General features: G+C 43.7%; 1 protein-coding gene across 1 annotated transcript in view; it reads left to right on the top strand.

The window, feature by feature from the left end:
• LOC126285116 (phospholipase A2 hemilipin-like) overlaps positions 1-19,451 on the top strand; it is a 303,043-nt gene that overhangs the window by 191,633 nt on the left and 91,959 nt on the right. Inside the window, exon 4 of the mRNA XM_049984439.1 lies at positions 15,736-15,869. Within this exon, the coding sequence (XP_049840396.1) occupies positions 15,736-15,869 (134 nt within the window). The remainder of the gene's footprint in view (positions 1-15,735; positions 15,870-19,451) is intronic.

The raw sequence follows: 19,451 nt of genomic DNA, 5'->3' as shown, positions 1-19,451 counted from the left end.
TCATGCGACTCGTGTGTAAAATTTTCCAACATGATTGTGGCAGCACGACAGGAACTAAGGATTTTGAACGCGGAATGGTAGTTGGAGCTAGACACATGAGACATTTCATTCCGGAAATCGTTAGGGAATTCAATAACCCGAGGCCCTCACTGTCAAGAGTGTGCCGAGAACACCAAATTTCAAGCATTACTTCTCACCATGGACAACATAGTGGCCGACGGCATTCACTTAAGGACCGAGAGCAGCGGCGTTTGGGTAGAGTTTTCAGTGCTAAGAGAAAGGTAATGTTTCGTGAAATAATCGAGGTAATCAATGTAGGACGTACGGCGAACGTATCCGTTAGGACAGTACGGCGAAATTTGGCGTTAAAGGGCTGTGGCAGAAGACGACCGATGCCTTTGCTAACACCACGGCATCGCCTGCAGAACCTCCCCTGGGCCCGTAGCAATATCGATTGGATTTAGACGACTGTAGAACCGTGGCTGGCCTGATGAGTCCAGATTTCAGTTGGTAAGAGCTGATGGTAGGGTTCGAGTGTGCCTTAGACTCCACGAAGCCATGGACCCAAGTTGTCAACAAGATGCTGTGCAAGCTGGTGGGCCGGTCGGTGTGGCCGAGCGGTTCTAGGTGCTTCAGTTTGGAACCACGCGACCGCTACGGTCGCAGATTCGAATCCTGCCTCGGGCATGGATGTGTGTGATGTCCTTAGGTTAGTTAGGTTTAAGTAGTTCTAAGTTCTAGGGGACTGATGACCTCAAGTCCCATAGAGCCATTTGAACCAAGCTGGTGGTGGATCCACAGTAGTGTGGGCTGTGTTTACATGGAATGTACTGGGCCCTCTGGTCCAATTGAACCGATCTTTGACTGGAAATAGTTATGTTAGTCTACTTCAGCCATTTATGGACTTCATTTTCCCAAACAACGATGGAATTTGTATTGAAGACAACGCGTCATGTCACCGGACCACAATTAGCCCCGACTGGTTTTAAGAACATTCTACAGAATTCGAGCGAATGATTTAGCCACCCAGATTGTCCGACACAAATCCCATCGAACATGTTTTTGAGATAATCGAGAGGTCAGTTGGTGGACAATATCCTGTACCCGCAACACATCCTCAATTATGGACGGTTATAGAGGCAGCATGGCTCGGTATTTCTCCAGAAAACTTCCAAGGATTTCTTGAGTCCATGCCACGTCGAGTTGCTGCACTACGCTGTGCAAAAGGAGGTTAGACACGATAGTAGGAGGTATTTCACGACTTTAGCCACCTCAGTACCTTTTTTTTTAAAAAAGTATCTTCATCAACTGTCAGTTGGGGTACCATTGCCGGATGCCTTGTTCACGAATATGTACTCAATTTTCGCCTAATTAATTATTTGAAATTCTCGCTTCCTTGCAAAATTTCTGTAAAAACGTTTTATGACACGCAAGTTCTCTTTGTTATCACTTATTAGCACAACATTCTCTGAATGTGATAGTCGATTGTTTGTGTTATTGACGAGCCTTATTACAACTGGGTTTAAATTTTGGTGTTTTCTGTGTCTCCTTTCTAAAAGTAAACTAAAGGTGTTAGAGATAATACTAAACGATCTGTCATTCTCTGAATTTTTTCTGTCATCTGTCAGTCCCATCTGGTAAGAGTCCCATACTGCGCAGCAATAGTCCAGAAGAGGTAGGACAACTTAGTGTAGACAGTTACTTTAGCAGATTTGTTGCATCTTCTAAGTTTTCTGCCATTAAAACGAAATCCTTGGTTTGCCTTCCCCTCGTTTTCCAATTTTAGTTGTTCGTAATTATAATCCCTAAGTATTTCGTTGAATCAGAAATTTTAAATGTGTGTAATTTATTATGTACCGAAATTTAAGAGAATTATTCCAGTACTGTGAAAAACATCACACTTTTTATTGTTTACATCTACATCTACATCCATACTCCGCAAGCCACCTGATGGTGTGTGGCGGAGGGTACCTTGAGTACCTCTATCGGTTCTCCCTTCTATTCCAGTCTCGTATTGTTCGTGGAAAGAAATATTGTCGTTATGCCACTGTGTGGGTTATAATATCTCTGATTTTATCCCCATGGTCTCTTCACCAAAATTTTGTTTAGGTTCATTTCGCACGTTTCACATCGTATAGATATCTTGCTAATCATTTTCAACTCGCTTCAATGTTCTGATGAATTTACTAGGAGATAAACAATTACATCATCTGCAATCTAAGAGGACTGCTCAAATTGTCTCTTGAATCGTTTATGTAGTTTCAGAGCAGCAGAAGGCCTACAACACTTCCGTTTGGAATCTCAAGTACCACTTAAACTTCACTAGATGAGTCCCCCTGAATTACTACGACAGGAAAACATGGATTCAGTTACACAGCTGAGGTGTTATTCTGCAATCTTATAGTCTAATGACAGAACGTCTTTACACTTCGGGACAGTATAACTTTGCATTCAACCAAATAAAGAGTTAATTTTCAGTCTCTGTCGCAGGCTAGCATTTTGTCAATATATAACTCGTTGTCGCTGCAACTTTTATCTGATAAAGTCTCCCCAGAGGAAAGTCGGTAATTACGAAAACTCTGAGATTAAAAATAAAGATTTCTGCTAAAGCCACTTTTACACTATAGACTATCTTGTCTCAGTCGACTCCTCGAAACAAATGGACCTACGGCAGCGTCCCTGGCGTTTTATTCCCGTACTGGTGAGAAGAAAACGGGAAGTAGTATAACCCGATTTCCCAGTAACTTCGCTAAGTGGAAGAGGAGTCGAAAGATGGGAACACGTGTTTCGGTTTTGCGTCTGCCCCCGTCGGAGATTCGAGTCCTCCCTTGGTCATGCGTGTGTGTGTTGTCCATAGCGTATAAGTTACGTTAAGTAGTGTTTGGGTTTAGGGGACCGATGACCTCGGCAGTTTGCTCCCATAAGACCTTACCACAAATTTAAATTCATTTCGTGTTTCGGTTTATTCGTAGATACTCAATCGTTTCTGAGAAAACGCCGATAAAAATTTTCTGCATACAGTAGATGCCTTTCAGGGCGAGATAAGTTCATCGTAAGTAGTGGCAGCATCACAGTTCCGTTCCTCGAGTTGAAAACCCGATTATTGTTTTTATTTATTTATTTTTTTCTTCGATCTACCCATGTCCATAGACGGAAACTAGGCGAATGTTTCTCATCAAGTAAGGAGAGACGAGAACGTTATATTAACTGTAAAATATAGTTTATTCTTATATTTATATTCAGGAAGATTTGTTAGATTCCCTGTATGATACCAATCGTTGCAACATTCACAACATAGAAATTCCGAACACCACGAGCATTGCGCAAAGCCAAGTCTGTCACAGTGACATTTCTTCTATGAATCTCAGTTGGGAAAGAAACGTCGTTCACATTGCTGGAGATTTTACATGTTGGCAACAAAGTTGCGGCAAAGCAAGTATCATTTTTCCGAAAACTGACGCTTGCAGTTGATTATGAATCAAAAACACTACAGGACTTTCACCCTAAACAATTTCAAATAATTTTTGTATTAATTTTTTTTAATTCATTCAACAGAGAGACCATTACTAGACAAATAAGGACAACGTTATTTCAATACGCATCAGAAAACATTTCGCAGTAATCTTCTACGGATACGGATAGATAAATGACGAACAAAAACAAAAATAAAAACAGCCAGGTTCCGAACACGGGTCGCAGAAGTGGAAATCCGCGACACTATCTACTGTGCCACCGCTTCGGCTGAACTTATTACCCGCTAAAAGACTCGAGAAGTAGCTTGAAAATTTTGACCGTAGTTTCCTCAAAAACGGTCGATTATCTATGGATAAGCCGAGACACGTGTTCGTTGGTTTTGACTCCTCTTACCCTGAGTGAAGTTCCTGGGAACTCGAGTTATGACACTTGCCGCGTTCGCCTCTTACATGTCCAATAACATCGAAAATTAAAAATGACATAATTTTCATTAAAACACGTTTACTCTATTTACGTTCTTATTTATGTATGGTGTAGGCTTTTTCTTTGTGAAACGTAACTGCCTTTCTGCTTTCAGGATTTAGTCTCTCTTGTAGGAGAACACTAGGAGAAAAAATTCCAAGTCCTCGAGCAATCTTGTCAATGTGTCACGAAAACAAGGCAAACAAAACATTAAAGATGAAGAGGACACGAAAGCATAAAATCTATTTCCATAGTACGAGTAAGTTCAGCCAGAATAAGTTAACTTCCGATTTTAGCAGAGCCACAGTCACGCAGCGTGCCGCATACTCGGGATTACAGAACTCCACACCGGCCGCAATCTATACATCACTGACGTCACAGACACACTCGCGGCGTTTTGGCTGCTGATTTACACGCAGGCACGAGAGACACACGCATTCCAGTAGTCGATTTTGGCCAGAAAGACACTCGCGTAAAGCTGGTTTACGTCATTAACGTAGAGTGTTAAAAGCGACAGTACTATTGCACTACGCTGAAGCAGACAGTACTCCAGTGGCTGTAGATGAATATCCATCCAGGATAAAGAACTGTGTTCGGTTTGTCGGGAAACGTAAGTTGCAGTCGCAAAGCCGGTTAGATATGCCGTAGGATTTAAAGGGCGTCGATTTGATACTAAATCATATTTCGAAAGTCTAGCAACAACTAATCAATTCATCTATCCATGACACTAGACGTAGCCGGCAGCGGTGGTCTAGAGGTTCTAGGCGCTCAGTCCGGAACCGCGCGACTGCTACGGTCGCAGGTTCGAATCCTGCCTCGGGCTTGGATGTGTGTGATGTCCTTAGGTTAGTTAGGTTTAAGTAGTTCTAAGTTCTAGGAGACTGATGACCTCGTCCCATAGTGCTCAGAGACATTTTGAACACTAGACGTATCTTATCTGAAGAGCACGAATTGAGTCTCCTGTGACTGATGCTTGAAAGCCTAACGTAGTCTTGAAAAATTATGCGAAATGTCCAATTAAAATTTTGAAACACATTTTAGCCTGATATTCAGCCAGTTTTCAGACATGATTCCCTCATAACGCAATCTGGCTCGGAACATTTTAATGACGACGGTATGCTTCTGCAAGCGCAACGAGTATTTCATTGGAAAGTTTATGAAGGGCACATTAATTCAGCACATGTTCTGACTACACGCCAACATACCGCTCTTGTAATTTTTGGATGTGCTAATGACGGCGGAGCAGAAACCTATTACTAATTTTAATTAACTTGCATGTGGACAAGTTTGTTCAGGAATATTTTATAACTATTTTGGTGCATAGGACCCGTGGTCTCTGCTGGCACGTTACAGAATAATAATACACTGGAGAGCCTACGATACGGGAACACGTGCCTAATATTGAGTAAGACCCCCGCGAGCACACAGAGAGACGAGGAATGGACTCGTCTGATATCTGAAGTAGTGCTGGAGGGAACTGACGCCATGAATCCTGCAGGGCTATCCATAAATCCGTGGGAGTACGAGGGGATGGAGATCTCTTCTAAACAGAACGATTCAAGGCATCCCAGATATGCTCAATAAGGTTTATTTCTGGGGAGTTTGGTGGCCAGCGTAAGTGTTTAAACTCAGAAGAGTCTGTAGCAGTTCTGGACGTGTGGGGTGTCGCATTGTTCTGGTGGAATTGCACAAGTCCGTCGGAATGCAGAATCGACATGAATGGATGCATTTGATCAGACAGGATGACCTGTCAGAGTCGTATCTAGACCTATCAGGGGTCCCACATCACTCCAACCGCACACGACCCGCCGGCCGGTGTGGCCGAGCGGTTCTGGCGCTTTTACCACCCCAGTACAGAGCCCTAACTGCACGAACAGTCCCTTGCTGACATGCAGATTCATGTATTAATGAGATTGTCTCCATACCCGTACACGTCCATCCGCTCGATACAATTCGAAACGAGACTTGTCCGACCAGGCAACATGTTTCCAATGATCAACAGTCCAATATCGGTGTTGACGGGCCCAGGATGAGGCGTAAAGCATTGTGTCGTGCAGTCATCATGGGTATACGAGTGGGCCTTCGGCTCCGAAAGCCCATATCGATGATGTTTCATTGAATGGTTCCCACGCTGACACTTCATTGAAATGAAATCTGCAGCAATTTGCGGAAGGGTTGCGCTTCTGTCACGTTGAAAGATTCTCTTCAGACGTCGTTGGTCCCATTCTTCCAGGATCTTTTTCCGGCCGCAGCTATGTTGGAGATTTGATGTTTTACCGGATTCCTGAAATTCGCGGTACACTCATGAAATGGTCGTGTGGGTAAATCCCCACATCATCGCTACCTCTGAGGTGCTGTGCTCCATCGCTCGTGCTCAGAATATATCACGTTGAAACTCATTTAATTCTTGATAACTTGCCGTTATACCAGCAATAACCGATTTAACATCTGCGAGAGACATTTGCTGTCTTTTATGCGCGACGCCGACCTCAGCTCCATACTCTGCCTGTTTACATATCTCTGTATTTGAATACGCGTGCCTATACCAGTTTCTATGGCGTTTCAGTGTATAATTTTAATTTTTCGGTTAGTTACCACAACTACCGTTCTTTTGTATAAATATCTCCGCAAATAGTGGGAAAGACGTAATATGCAGTCACAAAACGCACATCACAAAACACGGAGAAGAGCACGGTATAAAAACACTTTGACGTGATGCCGTCGCTGTGGGAATAGCGTCGTTGTGTTGCTCTTTGCATTGCATTCAGTGAACGAATACACGAGGTGCAAATGGACAGCTCATCAGTAAACTTATGCATAACACTTTGTATCACTGTTAACGAACAACTAATACAGCCGGCACACCAAACCGAGGCAGAACCAAATAGTAATCAGTGAAAGCCTGAGGGCGAAGAGTAATGTTGACTTTACTGTTGTTTGCAGCAAATATCGTGAGCGAATGGAAGTTTGTTTCCAAACAAGGAACACTGGCGTGCAGTCGATATTTGCGCTTTTGTGCAGATATGTACAGTGCTATACACATAGAAATCAAATGTCAGCGAAAAATCAAAGCAACTGCTATTACTTTGTAATGAACTACAGGAGATGACGGATCCCTTGCGTCAAAAAACTCAAACAAATGTCGCTGAACAACTTCCGAAATTTTGTCGGCTGATCTCGACTTTACTCTGTATAGGGCTAATGCTGCAAATACTATGGTCTATAAGTTCGTAGCTTCTTTCCATAAGTTTAATAAACACTATAGACATTCATAATAGAGACTTCAGTCATGAATATTATATTCCCTTTCACTGTTTACAACAGTCTGCCAAAGCCAGGGTAAATTTTCGATTCTGTGAAATCACGTGATTTTGAGACCAAGAACTCGTCGAAGGTTATTCGAGAGACAGACGAAAAGGCGAAAATTTGAGGGTGCAAGATTAAATGAATAAGGCGGGTGCGGAATGACATTCCATCCCAGCTTCTGTGTAATGTATTTGTCAGTCTTGTAGAATGTGGGCGGTCATTGCCGTGGAGTAGCATTACTTCACGCAGTCTTCCTGGTCGTTCTTATACTGCGTCTGCAAGGCGTCTCAGTGGTTGATAATAAACGTCAGCAGAACAAAACACCGTCGCTGTTCCACTACCTGCATAACATTATCTGTGTGGGTGCGAGCAGGCCTTTATACAGGGAGTTACTGCTTTGTTTTCAATCAACCATTGCTTTCTTTTCCTTAGCATGATGACACCATTTCTCGTCACCAGTAACGGCACAGGATAGAAATGGTCGGTGCTGTTCACGAGCCAATTAATGACGAGCAAGTAGAGATGCACCCGTGGCCACCCTCTGATTTTTGTGACTTTGGCCTAGAGTATGTGGTACCAATACACCCTATTTCTGAATCTTCTCCATTGTATGCAAATGTCGCACGATGGTGGAATGATCACAGTTCATCACATCTGCTAGTTGAGTACACTGACGTGAATCACTGTGGATTAATGAGTTTAAACGGTACTCATTGAACCTCAAAATCTTGTTGAACGCGGAGAGTCACTAATCTCAAAAAGTTCCCCCTTAAAACGAGAAATCCATTTCCTTGCCGTGCTCTGTCCAACGGCGTTATCCCGATACACGGCGCAGATCTTCCTGACTGTCTCCGCTGCTGCCACCAGTCTATTAAAATCAAATTTTCAACTCCATTTTCTACCGTCTGCAGCTCCACTAACTATCTCCAAATGATAAAAGGTAGTATTTAATCTGAAATAGCAATGATGACCTACAAATAAAAAGCAAGCAAAAAAAAAAAAAACGCAACGAACTTATACACTAACGTAACTGATTAATAGAGACGGGGACTTAGGAGCAATACACCACGGTAAAGATTAGTGAAATACAAAAATGCAGGTCACAGAATTCGATTTATTACGAAATATTTTACACACATCCCTCATAACACATACAGACTTCTCAAAAAGTATCACTTATTATGCTACTATTAGATAGATATGATTATCCGAAACCAGATGCCCACTGTCAAAATTTGTCGTGTACTCGAATACTGGATGCAACTACCAGTTAAGCATGAATTATACAGGATGTTACAAAAAGGTACGGCCAAAGTTTCAGGAAACATTCCTCACACACAAATAAAGAAAGATGTTATGTGGACATGTGTCCGGAAACGCTTAATTTACATGTTAGAGCTCACTTTAGTTTCGTCAGTATGTACTGTACCTCCTCGATCAAATTGTAAATATTCACAATAAACAAGTGTGGACTGGCGAGAATCCGCACGCAGTTGTGCAATCACGTCATCAACACAGATTTTCTGTGAACGTTTCGGCAGGCATTGTTGGTGATGTCTTGATTGGGCCCCATGTTCTTCCACCTACGCTCAATGGAGCACGTTATCATGATTTCATACGGGAATACTAGAACTACTAGAAGTGCTACTAGAACATGTACCTTTGCAAGTACGACACAACATGTGGTTCATGCACGATGGAGCTCCTGCACATTTCAGTCGAAGTGTTCGTACGCTTCTCAACAACACATTCGGTGACCGATGGATTGGTAGAGGCGGACCAATTCCATGGCCTTCGCGCTCTCCTGACATCAACCCTCTTGACTTTTATTTATGAGGGCATTTGAAAGCTCTTGTCTACGCAACCCCGGTACCAAATGTAGAGACTCTTCGTGCTCGTATTGTGGACGGCTGTGATACAATACGCCATTCTCCAGGGCTGCATCAGCGCATCAGGGATTCCATGCGACTGAGGGTGAATGCATATATCCTCGCTAACGGAGGACATTTTGAACATTTCCTGTAACAAAGTGTTTGAAGTCACACTGGTACGTTCTGTTGCTGTGTGTTTCCATTCTATGATTAATGTGATTTGAAGAGAAGTAATAAAATGAGCTCTAACATGGAAAGTAACCGTTTCCGGACACATGTCCACCTAACATATTTTCTTTCTTTGTGTGTGAGGAATGTTTCCTGAAAGTTTGGCAGTACCTTTTTGTAACACCCTGTATATGGCATTCCTAAAATTTTAACAAATTTTTCTTTCCTTTTCCTAGTTTTTCTTCCGTCTAGTATGGGGTCTTCTTTTCCAGGATTTGGCAAGTATTATTTTTTTACTTAAATTTATATCCAGTCGCCCATCCTGACGCCACAGTCGTTAAGGTAATCCAAGGGAAAGTAGTCTTGTCCGCCATCCGTCTGTGAATCTGTAAACTTTGTTCGGTCTGTTACCGTATTTTATCTGTTTGTGTATCGCATTCTTTATTGGAGGGATCAGCTCAGCATTTGCCTAAGCAAGTGTGGACAACCGCCTAGCAGCCACCCTCAGACAGGCCCGTGGATTAGCCCCCAGTTGTTAATCCACCGCATGGATCGGATGCAGATCCTCGTCCACCTCCTTGGCTCGTAAGCTAGTGACCTGCGCGTTAGGTTATACGAACAGCTCACATCCTACCAATCTGCAGTGTATATACATTATTCTGACTGACAAACTCATCATCGCTAGTCCAAATTACTGAGGACAGAAACTTGAAATATGGAGTGGGTGTGGATCTTGTACTGGAGGCATCGTTTAACATGGGAGTATGTGAAATTGCACTCTTAGGGGGATGAAAAAGGGAATGCAAAGCTTTTTGAAAATGCGTCACAGATAAAGCAATTTTGAAAGTAGAACTACGATAACTGTTATTTGGTTCCTCAGTCAGAAATTCAAATAAACGTATTTCAGCATTTTTGGAAACTCGACCACTAAGGGGATAAAAAACTGGATGAATTTGTTTTGAAAAATGAATCATTAAAGAACTACTAAACCATTTTTAAAGCTACATGTATGAAAACTGATATTTGATTTCTCGTTAGAAATAAAAATAAATACATGTTTCATTGTTTTCGGAAATTCATCCATTTAACCGAGTGGAATAAGAATGAAATTATTTCATTATGAAAGCGTTTCCAAAACTAAATCTATAAAAATTGTATTTGGCTCTTCTGTGAGGACTAAAAAAGTTTTTTATTGTTTTAGGAAGTTCAGTCCCTAAGGGGGTGAAATAGGGGATGGAAATTTGTAAATAAATGTCGTTATATTAAAAAGGATTTTAAACCTAAATCTATGATAACTGGTATTTCACTTCTCGGTTAGATGTAAAGTAATATGTGCTAGGTGATGAAAGTTTCTATGGAAATACCACCACAGGAATGCAAAAGGCATGATTATCGAAAACCTTGGACTCTAGCTACCACAATAGCTTTTTGGTCAGAAGAACTTTCGGAAAAGACCATGCTTCTATGACCTTTACAGCGTGAAAAGCTTAGAAGGAGTTGCACGTTGTGAACAACATAAAAAGCAGTCCATAGAGCCTATGCGGGCGAAGCAGAGGGCGCTGAGCTAGTACTCACTAAAATTGCATGCAACCAGCGAATGGCAGCAGGGAAAAATCACAGGCAGTAATTTTAATTTGCACGTACAATGCTGCTTGTAGAATTCGTGAGCGGTGTTCTCGGAATACTCCACGTAGTCCACCTCCAAAGCTGAGTGGCGTGTGCACCATGTGTCGAGCGGAAAGATTGCTGGTTTTCTGTCTCATCGCAACATCCATAATGTCGACCATTGTTTCCAAGCATGTTTCAAGAAAAGTCACAGTAAGCTTTAGTTTTGAATAATCCACGCGCTCTGTACATCCCGGATCTTTGGAGATTCATGACTGGCTCATCGGTGCCATTCATGTAACGTGTCATCGGGTTCACACTGCCGATTTTGACTCTGATAGCTATGTCTCTTTCGTTTTGGATTCTCTACAAGTAGGTGGGCTGCTTTTGCGTCATGGTTCTGAAGTTCACTTTAAGTATCACCGTGGTACCATAAGTGGGACATTTCTTCTAACGTAGAGAGAGTCAGCAGTCTCCCGGCAGAGGTTGACAACAATCCACTTCAGGAGATTTTGTTCCTTTGTGGTGATACCCGAGATATATGGCACAAACCCTGGTTCCTTCAGCACCGGTAGCTATGTTGTAGCGGAGATGGTAATCAAAAATAACATTCCTTCCCATCCACAGGTCTGTGGTTATCACGTTCGTGTAACGTATTGTGGACACGTGGAGACGTCACCACCGTAGATTTAATTGCACAAGGTGGGTACTTGTACTGAATTCCTCATTTAAACGGCGTCGAAAACTGGAGTTGGTTGATTTCTCTAGCTCACGAGTTTCGTGCCACGGCTGCCCTGGGTGAAACGGAACTACAGAACGACGCGCAGCTTACAGCTCCTGCATTTCCGCTATTACCCCCGCAGCACAGCTCTGAAATTATTGTTGCCAAGCCATCAGAGTCCGCGGTAATATGTAAGAGACGTCGTACGCAGGATGAAGAGCCGGATACCTCTTCTCCTCAACCATCCCTCTCTGAAATAATTGTGTCGGTTGATGTATCTTCAAGTGCTGAGTCCTCCATTACCGCCTTGTCGGAAGTGCGAATACTGTTGTTAATGTCTCTGGTGTTTCTCTTTGTGTCCTTCCTGCGGTTGAAGTAAATCCTTCGGAACCATCCTGGGTTTGGGAGGTCAAGAGGCCTCCTCGTGTATCAACAGCATCACTCTAAGGCGCACCTAAACTCACCTACTCCTTGATGTCACCCATTCAGGTGAGATCAGAACGGACTGTTGTTGCTCCTGTAAAGGCGATAGGTAGCCAGAAAGCCGGCCTACTACCTGTTGTGTTGCCTGACCGCTCTCTTGTGCGTCGATCTAAATTGAAGGATCTCATTCTGCGGAGTCGACTTCTGAGGCTCCTTGTTTGTCACTTACTCTGGGCTACATTTGAGAACCTCCTACATCCCCGACTGCAGATGCTGTAAACAATCGTCCAATCTGAGCTCGCGATGGCTCGTAAAAAGAAGAAACTTAAAGATTTCAAAGGCGAGGATGCAAGTCGCGTACCCTTCAATGGACCTGACAATGGACCTTGATAAACACAAATGACGTAATTAAGTAGATCAGCAGCTCCAATTTGTTTCTTGTTGTTACAGTATGCAGCCGTATATATTTCCTTCTCTGAATGTTAATTGGGTGGAATCGGAACTGCGGCGCGCTTCGTCACGTCATTTTATCTATGATCCCTGTGAGCATGTCGTGTTTTTACAAGAAATTAAATTCACTCGTTTTCCTCTTCCTGGTTTCTGTATTGTGTTTAAACGTGGCTCCCGAATGTCACCCGCGAACTGCCTCGTTTTTTTATGTTAGACATTTCCACCAAAGGGGCTGAAGTTCTTGATAATGGTAAAGGAATAGGATGTGCTCTTCTTCACCTATTCTTGATTCTCCTTTATGCACCTCCCGGTTCCAGACGCACTTTGGACCGTTTCGGATTTTACAAGTAAGACGTGGTTTATTTGTTACCTAGAAGTCCGCAGAGTATTTTGATAGGGGGTGATTTTAACAGTGTATTGCGTCCTGTGGATCAGTCCCCAAGTTTTAATTTCTGTTGGGAATTCTTCGAAACTACAAGATGTTTGGGTCTGTAAACATCCGATTCTTGTCAAATTTACTAATTTTGCTGCTACTTCTAGCAGTAGGCTTAACAGATGTTACTTACCTTATTGGATGCGCGATCCCAGCCAACTTCACTGGCCACTGAGGAGTCTGTTACTTTAAAACACGGGCGACAGTAGGAGAATGTAGTGCACTTGGAGGATCTCTTACTAGATGAGGTGGTACGAGAAGTGTGGGACCGTAGTGTCCGTTCCACTTTTTAATGGTGTGTTCACCTCGCAAAGGCGACGCTTCGACAAAGGTTCGTACGCGCTGGTAGAGCACGGGAATTTCAGAGGACCAAGAATTTTACTGCTCTCGCTAACGTGACCTCTATGACAGCGCACATCAAGTTCCCCTACGGACTGCAGGCGTCAGGCGTGTAAATGTGCGAGTGTTACAACTGAAACGGCGACAAATGGGAGGGCTTTAAACGGTGATAATTATGGCCTCTTAATTCAGGCTGATAGGAAAACCGGAAAGGGCTGGACCAATGGAGATTTTACACGCTTCATTCACTGGTAAAACTCAAACTTATTTTACACCGTTTCAATCACATAGCAGCCAATTAAGCTTACCTTTTTAATTAATTAAAATGCCAAGCAATGAGACTCATTTAAGATTCAATGCCAATTTAAATAATTTACAGAATATTTACTTCAACCCAAGTAAAGTCGTAATAAAGACAGACGTAAATTTAAACAATAGTATCAGAACAGATCAGAAGGCTTTTCATTACCGGATGGTGAGAATGAAACATGATTTAAACTTGACTGATTAAAAAAACTTAAAACAATACTTAAAAAATGAGAAACTATTGAACAGCAACATGTAGGCAACATAATTTTAAACTCAGCAACACACACGAATTGAAGATTTAACACATTTTCCAATAACACAAGAATAATTAAGTTGTTGGGATCTCAACGCACATCAAAATTTGCGTAAGGTGAAACTCCCAAGCTAACAGATACAAATTCAGGATTGCTCCAAGTATAAACTTAGCTTGAACAGGAACATTAAATAGTGCGGCTGCGGTTGCGAAAGGTAGACAGCGGCGAGAGCTGCCGAATTTATGCATTTCAAATTATGTAAACAGCCGTCTAAGGAAACCGACGGGAAGTGGCGCTGGCAATTCCAGCAGGACAATGTGACACTCCACACGATCATAACTGCTGCAGAGTGGCTCCAGGAACACTCTTCTGAGTTTAAACACTTCCGCTGGCCACCAAAGTCCCCAGACATGAACATTATTGAGCATATCTCTGGTGCCTTGCGATATTCTGTTCACAAGAGGTTTCCACCCCCTCGTGCTCTTACGGATTCATGGACAGCCCTGCAGGATTCATGGTTGGGGTTTGGTTGTTTGGCGGAATAGACCAAACAGCGAGGTCATCAATCTCTTCGGATTAGGGAAGGATGGGGAAGGAAGACGGCAGTGACCTTTCAAAGGAACCATCCTGGCATTTGCCTGGAGCGATTTAGGGAAATCAAGGAAAACCTAAATCAGAATGGTCGGACGCGGGGTTGAATCATCGTCCTCCCGGATGCAAGTCCAGTGTACTGACCACGGCGCCACCTTGCTCGGTAGGATTCATGGTGTCACTTCTATCCAACACTACTTCAGACATAAGTCGAGTCCATGAAACATCATGTTGCGGCACTTCTGCGTGCTCACGGCTGTCCTACACGATATTAGTTACGTGTACCTGTTTCTTTGGCTCTTTAGTGGATTTAAAGGTGACCTCTTTCGGAACATGCAATAGGCCATCTCCAGATGGATTACACCATGTGGTGGAGCTGGCGACGTGCTGAGCAGCTGAGTGTTGTCATGCAGTTATCGTCTTCACAACTGTCCAGCACTTCGCCAGCTCCAGCAAATGGTCCAATCAATCTGGAGTTTGCCTATTATATGTGCCAAAACCGGCCTTTGAAAATAAATGATAGTGATCGTGACAGTTTCTTCATAAGTAATTATAACAAGCAAGATTGCTAGCATTCCCAATCCTGTTTGTTAAAGTCTTCTGAGCACGATGCAAAGCTACTACTGTGGGCAGCAAGATCTCCAGATCTGGTCCCCGCTAGAGCGAATGTGCGACCAGCTCGGACGTGAGCCTCACCCCAGCGCACGTATTGAGGATATCAAGGACCAGTTATAACAATCGTGGGTCAGTTTGCTTCAGGCAGGGGAAGATACAATCTCTTGATAACGCCCTTCCCAAGTGAAACAGTGAATCCATCCAGATCAGAGGGGGTCAGCGTCATACTGGTAAGTAGGCTCATATTATCAAGTTATTTCTAAATCTGTCACGATTTTGTTAGCATCGAAGTCACATCACATATCTTCTCAGACTGTTTCGTTTCCTTCTCCTCGTCTGGGTATTTCATTGTTTTTTGTCAGGCGCTACACGAACCCTGGTCTCACCACTGTGGTTCCCCTCTTGTTACCTGCGAATCCAGCAAAGGAATCCAAGATTGGTTTACCTTGAGACTTTCTTCTGAAATGCCACGTTTGTGAGCTTCTATGTCACTCGTCCCATTAAACAAACGTCGGACGAACAACAGGACACACAACACGCAATACGAAAACGTGTGGCCACGAAAGCCTCAGTACCGTTGTGGCACAACTGCCGATCGCAGATGTACGCTCGGCCACACACTGACGGCTACGATGTAGATCAGTAGCCACGTAGCTGATAGCTTCCAGAGACTCCTGCACTGTCAGTGACTTGCCTCGCCTCCCGTGTGTGCAGGGCGGACATCCGGCGCGCAGTGCTGGAGTCGCCGAGCAAGCACGTGCGCGAGATGCCCGCCGTGGACGTGGACGCGCTGATGCAGGCGTGCCGGCAGCAGGGGCCTTCACGCACCTCCGGCTTCATCTTCCCAGGTAAGCTCATGTAATCCGCACTCTGTATAACTACACTGGAACACGTCGCTCAACTTTAATTAATCCTACGTAAGTCTGCAGGCTTTCGTGGCCGTTGTCAGTGAACTTAAAATCTTCTGGGTTATGAGGCCGCGTCATGTTTCTTCTAAATTGTTCGACGTTTCGACACCTGTGCTGGGATCTTCCTCAGGATCTTTTGGTGTCCACTTCTGCTAGAACACTGTCAGAGACGAGTGTCGTTTCCATTTATAAAGGAGCAGTTTTCACGCGTTCGCGCCGGAGATGTGATAGTATTGGTTCAAATTCATATGGCTACCATTGGTGGGCCATAGTCATAGGCTAATATTCCCGCTCTGATGCAGAAGAATGGGCGTTGGTAGCTCATCTCCTGTGGATACCATTGGCGGTCCATCGTCATTGGATATAAAGGTACCATTCCACACTTGTGCTGGAGAAGGGGTATTGGTTGAAATGCCTGCTACCGCTATAGGTTGGTCGTCATCAGTGGCTAGATTCTGAACGGACAGAGAAAGAGAGAAGGAATGTTTACCCAAAATATTATTGTCCGCCGAGGTGACTTGCAGCGCGTTGTTTTCACCGCGACCGGGTATTTACTTCCTCGATGGCGGGGAGCCACGATGCCGGAAGCCTATAGACGTCTTCTCTATTGAAATTAGAAGCATTCTTGGAAATTTCAACCGCTTCTCGGATCTTTCTTCTATAAATGTTTGTTTCCTTAGCCAGTACACGTACGTTATTAAAATCGATCTCAGAGCCACAGTTCTCCTGATGTTCCCCTACTGCCGATTATGCACTTTGTTTTAGCCGCATGTGCCATTCGTGTTCCTTAATGCGTTCTTTAACAGTTCTTCCCGTTTCACCTATATACACTTTGCCGCAGCCACATGACACTTGATAGACCCCTGCATTGTGGAGGTAATCAGGTGCATCCGTTTTCCGTCGGAAAAAGTCTTTTATTTTGTTTTGACTAAAGATATCCCTTTATAAGTGGACGCGACACTCGTCTCTGTCTAAGGCTTTCCTACGTCTTGAATGTTTACATTGAGGTGAGAAAAGTCACGGGATACCTCCTAAAATCTCGTCGGACCTCCTTTTGCCCGGATTACTGCAGCAACACGTCGAAGCATGGACCCAACAAGTCCTCTGCAGAAATATTGAGCCGTGCTGCATCTACAGACGTCCGTAACTGCGAAGGCGTTACTGGTGCAGGATGTTGTGCTCGAACTGACCTCTCCATCTTGTCTCATAAATTTTCGATGGATCTCATGCCGGGCGATCAAGGGGGCCAAATCATTCACTCGAATTGTGCAAAATTTTGTTAAAACTAATTGCAAACAATTGCAGCCCAGAGATAGGGTGCATTGTCATCCATAAAGGTTCCATCGTTATTTGGGAGCATTAAGTCCTGGAATGGCTGGAAGTGGTCTCCAAGTAGCCGAGCATAGCCATTTCGAGTCGAAGGACCCAGTCCATTCCATGGTAGACAGCCCATATCCTGATGTAGCCACCACACCACCAACTTGCACAGTGCGTTGTTAACAACTTGGGCCCATGGCCTCGTAGGTCTACACCACACTTGAACCCTACCGTCATCTCTTAAAAATTGAAATCGGGACTCATCCAACCAGGCCACGGTTTTACTGTCTTCTAGGATTCAACCGATATGGTCACGAACCCAGCAGAGGCGCTGCAGGCGATCGTGTTGTCACCAAAGGCTTTCACGTTGGCCCTCTGCTGCCATAGCCCATTATCGCCAAAATTTCACCACATTGTCCTAACGGATAAGTTCGTTGTACGTGCTAAATTGACTTGTGAGGTTATTTCACGCAGTGTTGCTTGTACGCTAACACTGACAGCTCTACGCAAACGCAGCTGCTCTCGGTCGTTAAGTGAAGGTCGTCGACCGCTGCGTTGTCCGTGGCGAGAGGTAACTCCTGAAATACGGTATCCTTGACACACTCTTCACACTGTGGATCTCGAAATACTGAATACTGAATGTCCCGTGCGTCTAGCTCCAACACCACTCCGCGTTACCCCATGTCTTAATTACCTTCGTGAGGCCATAATCACGCCGGGAACCTCTTCACATGAATCACCTGAGTATAAACGACAGCTCCACCAACGCACTGCGCTTTTAAACTTTGTGTGTGAAATACTACCACCGTCCGTATATGTGCATGTCGCTATCCTATGACTTTTGCCACTTCAGTGTACTTTTACATGATAAGGATCTGATGGAATTCCTTTCAGATACTATACAGAATTCGCGTCTGAGTTAACCTTCTTTAGCTATAATGTTCTGTAGATGAATTGAAACTTCCCCTTTGAATGTAAAGAATGAATGTGCTGGTAAAACTTGTACGTTACTTGATTTTCAAACTCCAGAGCGCAATTGAACGTTGTTGTTGTTGTGGTCTTCAGTCCTGTGACTGGTTTGTTGCAGCTCTCCATGCTACTCTATCCTTTGCAAGTTTCTTCATCTCCCAGTACCTACTGCAACTTACATCCTTCTGAATCTGCTTAGTGTAGTCATCTCTTTGTCTCCCTCTACGATTTTTACCCTCCACGCTGCCCTCCAATACGAAGTTGGTGATCCCTTGATGCCTCAGAACATGTCCCACCAACCGATCCCTTCTTTTGGTCAAGTTGTGCCAATTGCTCCCTTATGCTCTCCCTGAAACTCTGTACAACCTCTGGTTCTTTTAGTTTATCCAGGTCCCATCTCCTTAAATTCCCACCTTTTTGCAGTTTCTTCAGTTTTAATCTACAGGTCCCATAACCAATAGATTGTGGTCAGAGTTCACATCTGCTCCTGGAAATGTCTTACAATTTAAAACCTGCTTCCTAAATCTCTGTCGTACCATTGTATAATCTATCAGAAACCTGTCAGTATCTCCAGGCTTCTTCCATGTATACAGCCTTCTTTTATGATTCTTGAACCAAGTGTTACCTATGATTAAGTTGTGCTCTGTGCAAAATTCTACTAGGCGGCTTCCTCTTTCATTTCTTTGCCCCAGTCCATATTCACCTACTACGTTTCCTTCTCTCCCTTTTCCTACTACCGAATTCCAGTCACTCATGACTATTAAATTTTCACCTCCCTTCACTATCTGAATAATTTCTTTTATTTGATCATACATTTCTTCAATTTCTTCGTCATCTGCAGAGCTAGCTGGCATATAAACTTGTACTACTGTGGTAGGTGTGGGCTTCGTATCTATCTTGGCCACAATAATGCGTTCACTATGCTGTTTGTAGTAGCTTACCCGCATTCCTATTTTCCTATTCATTATTAAACCTACTCCTGCATTACCCCTATTTGATTTTGTGTTTATAACCCTGTAGTCACCTGACCGGAAGTCTGGTTCCTCCTGCCACCGAACTTCACTAATTCCCACTATATCTAACTTTAACCTATCCATTTCTCTTTTTAAATTTTCTAACCTACCTGCCCTATTAAGGGATCTGACATTCCACGCTTCGATCCGTAGAATGCCAGTTTTCTTTCTCCTGATAATGACGACCTCTTGAGTAGTCCCCGCCGGAGATCCGAATGGGGGA

This window comes from Schistocerca gregaria, chromosome 8, assembly GCF_023897955.1.
Source record: "Schistocerca gregaria isolate iqSchGreg1 chromosome 8, iqSchGreg1.2, whole genome shotgun sequence".
Taxonomy (NCBI): domain Eukaryota; kingdom Metazoa; phylum Arthropoda; class Insecta; order Orthoptera; family Acrididae; genus Schistocerca; species Schistocerca gregaria.
The sequence above is the reverse complement of the archived record's forward strand: the minus strand, read 5'-3'. Positions and strand labels throughout refer to the sequence as shown.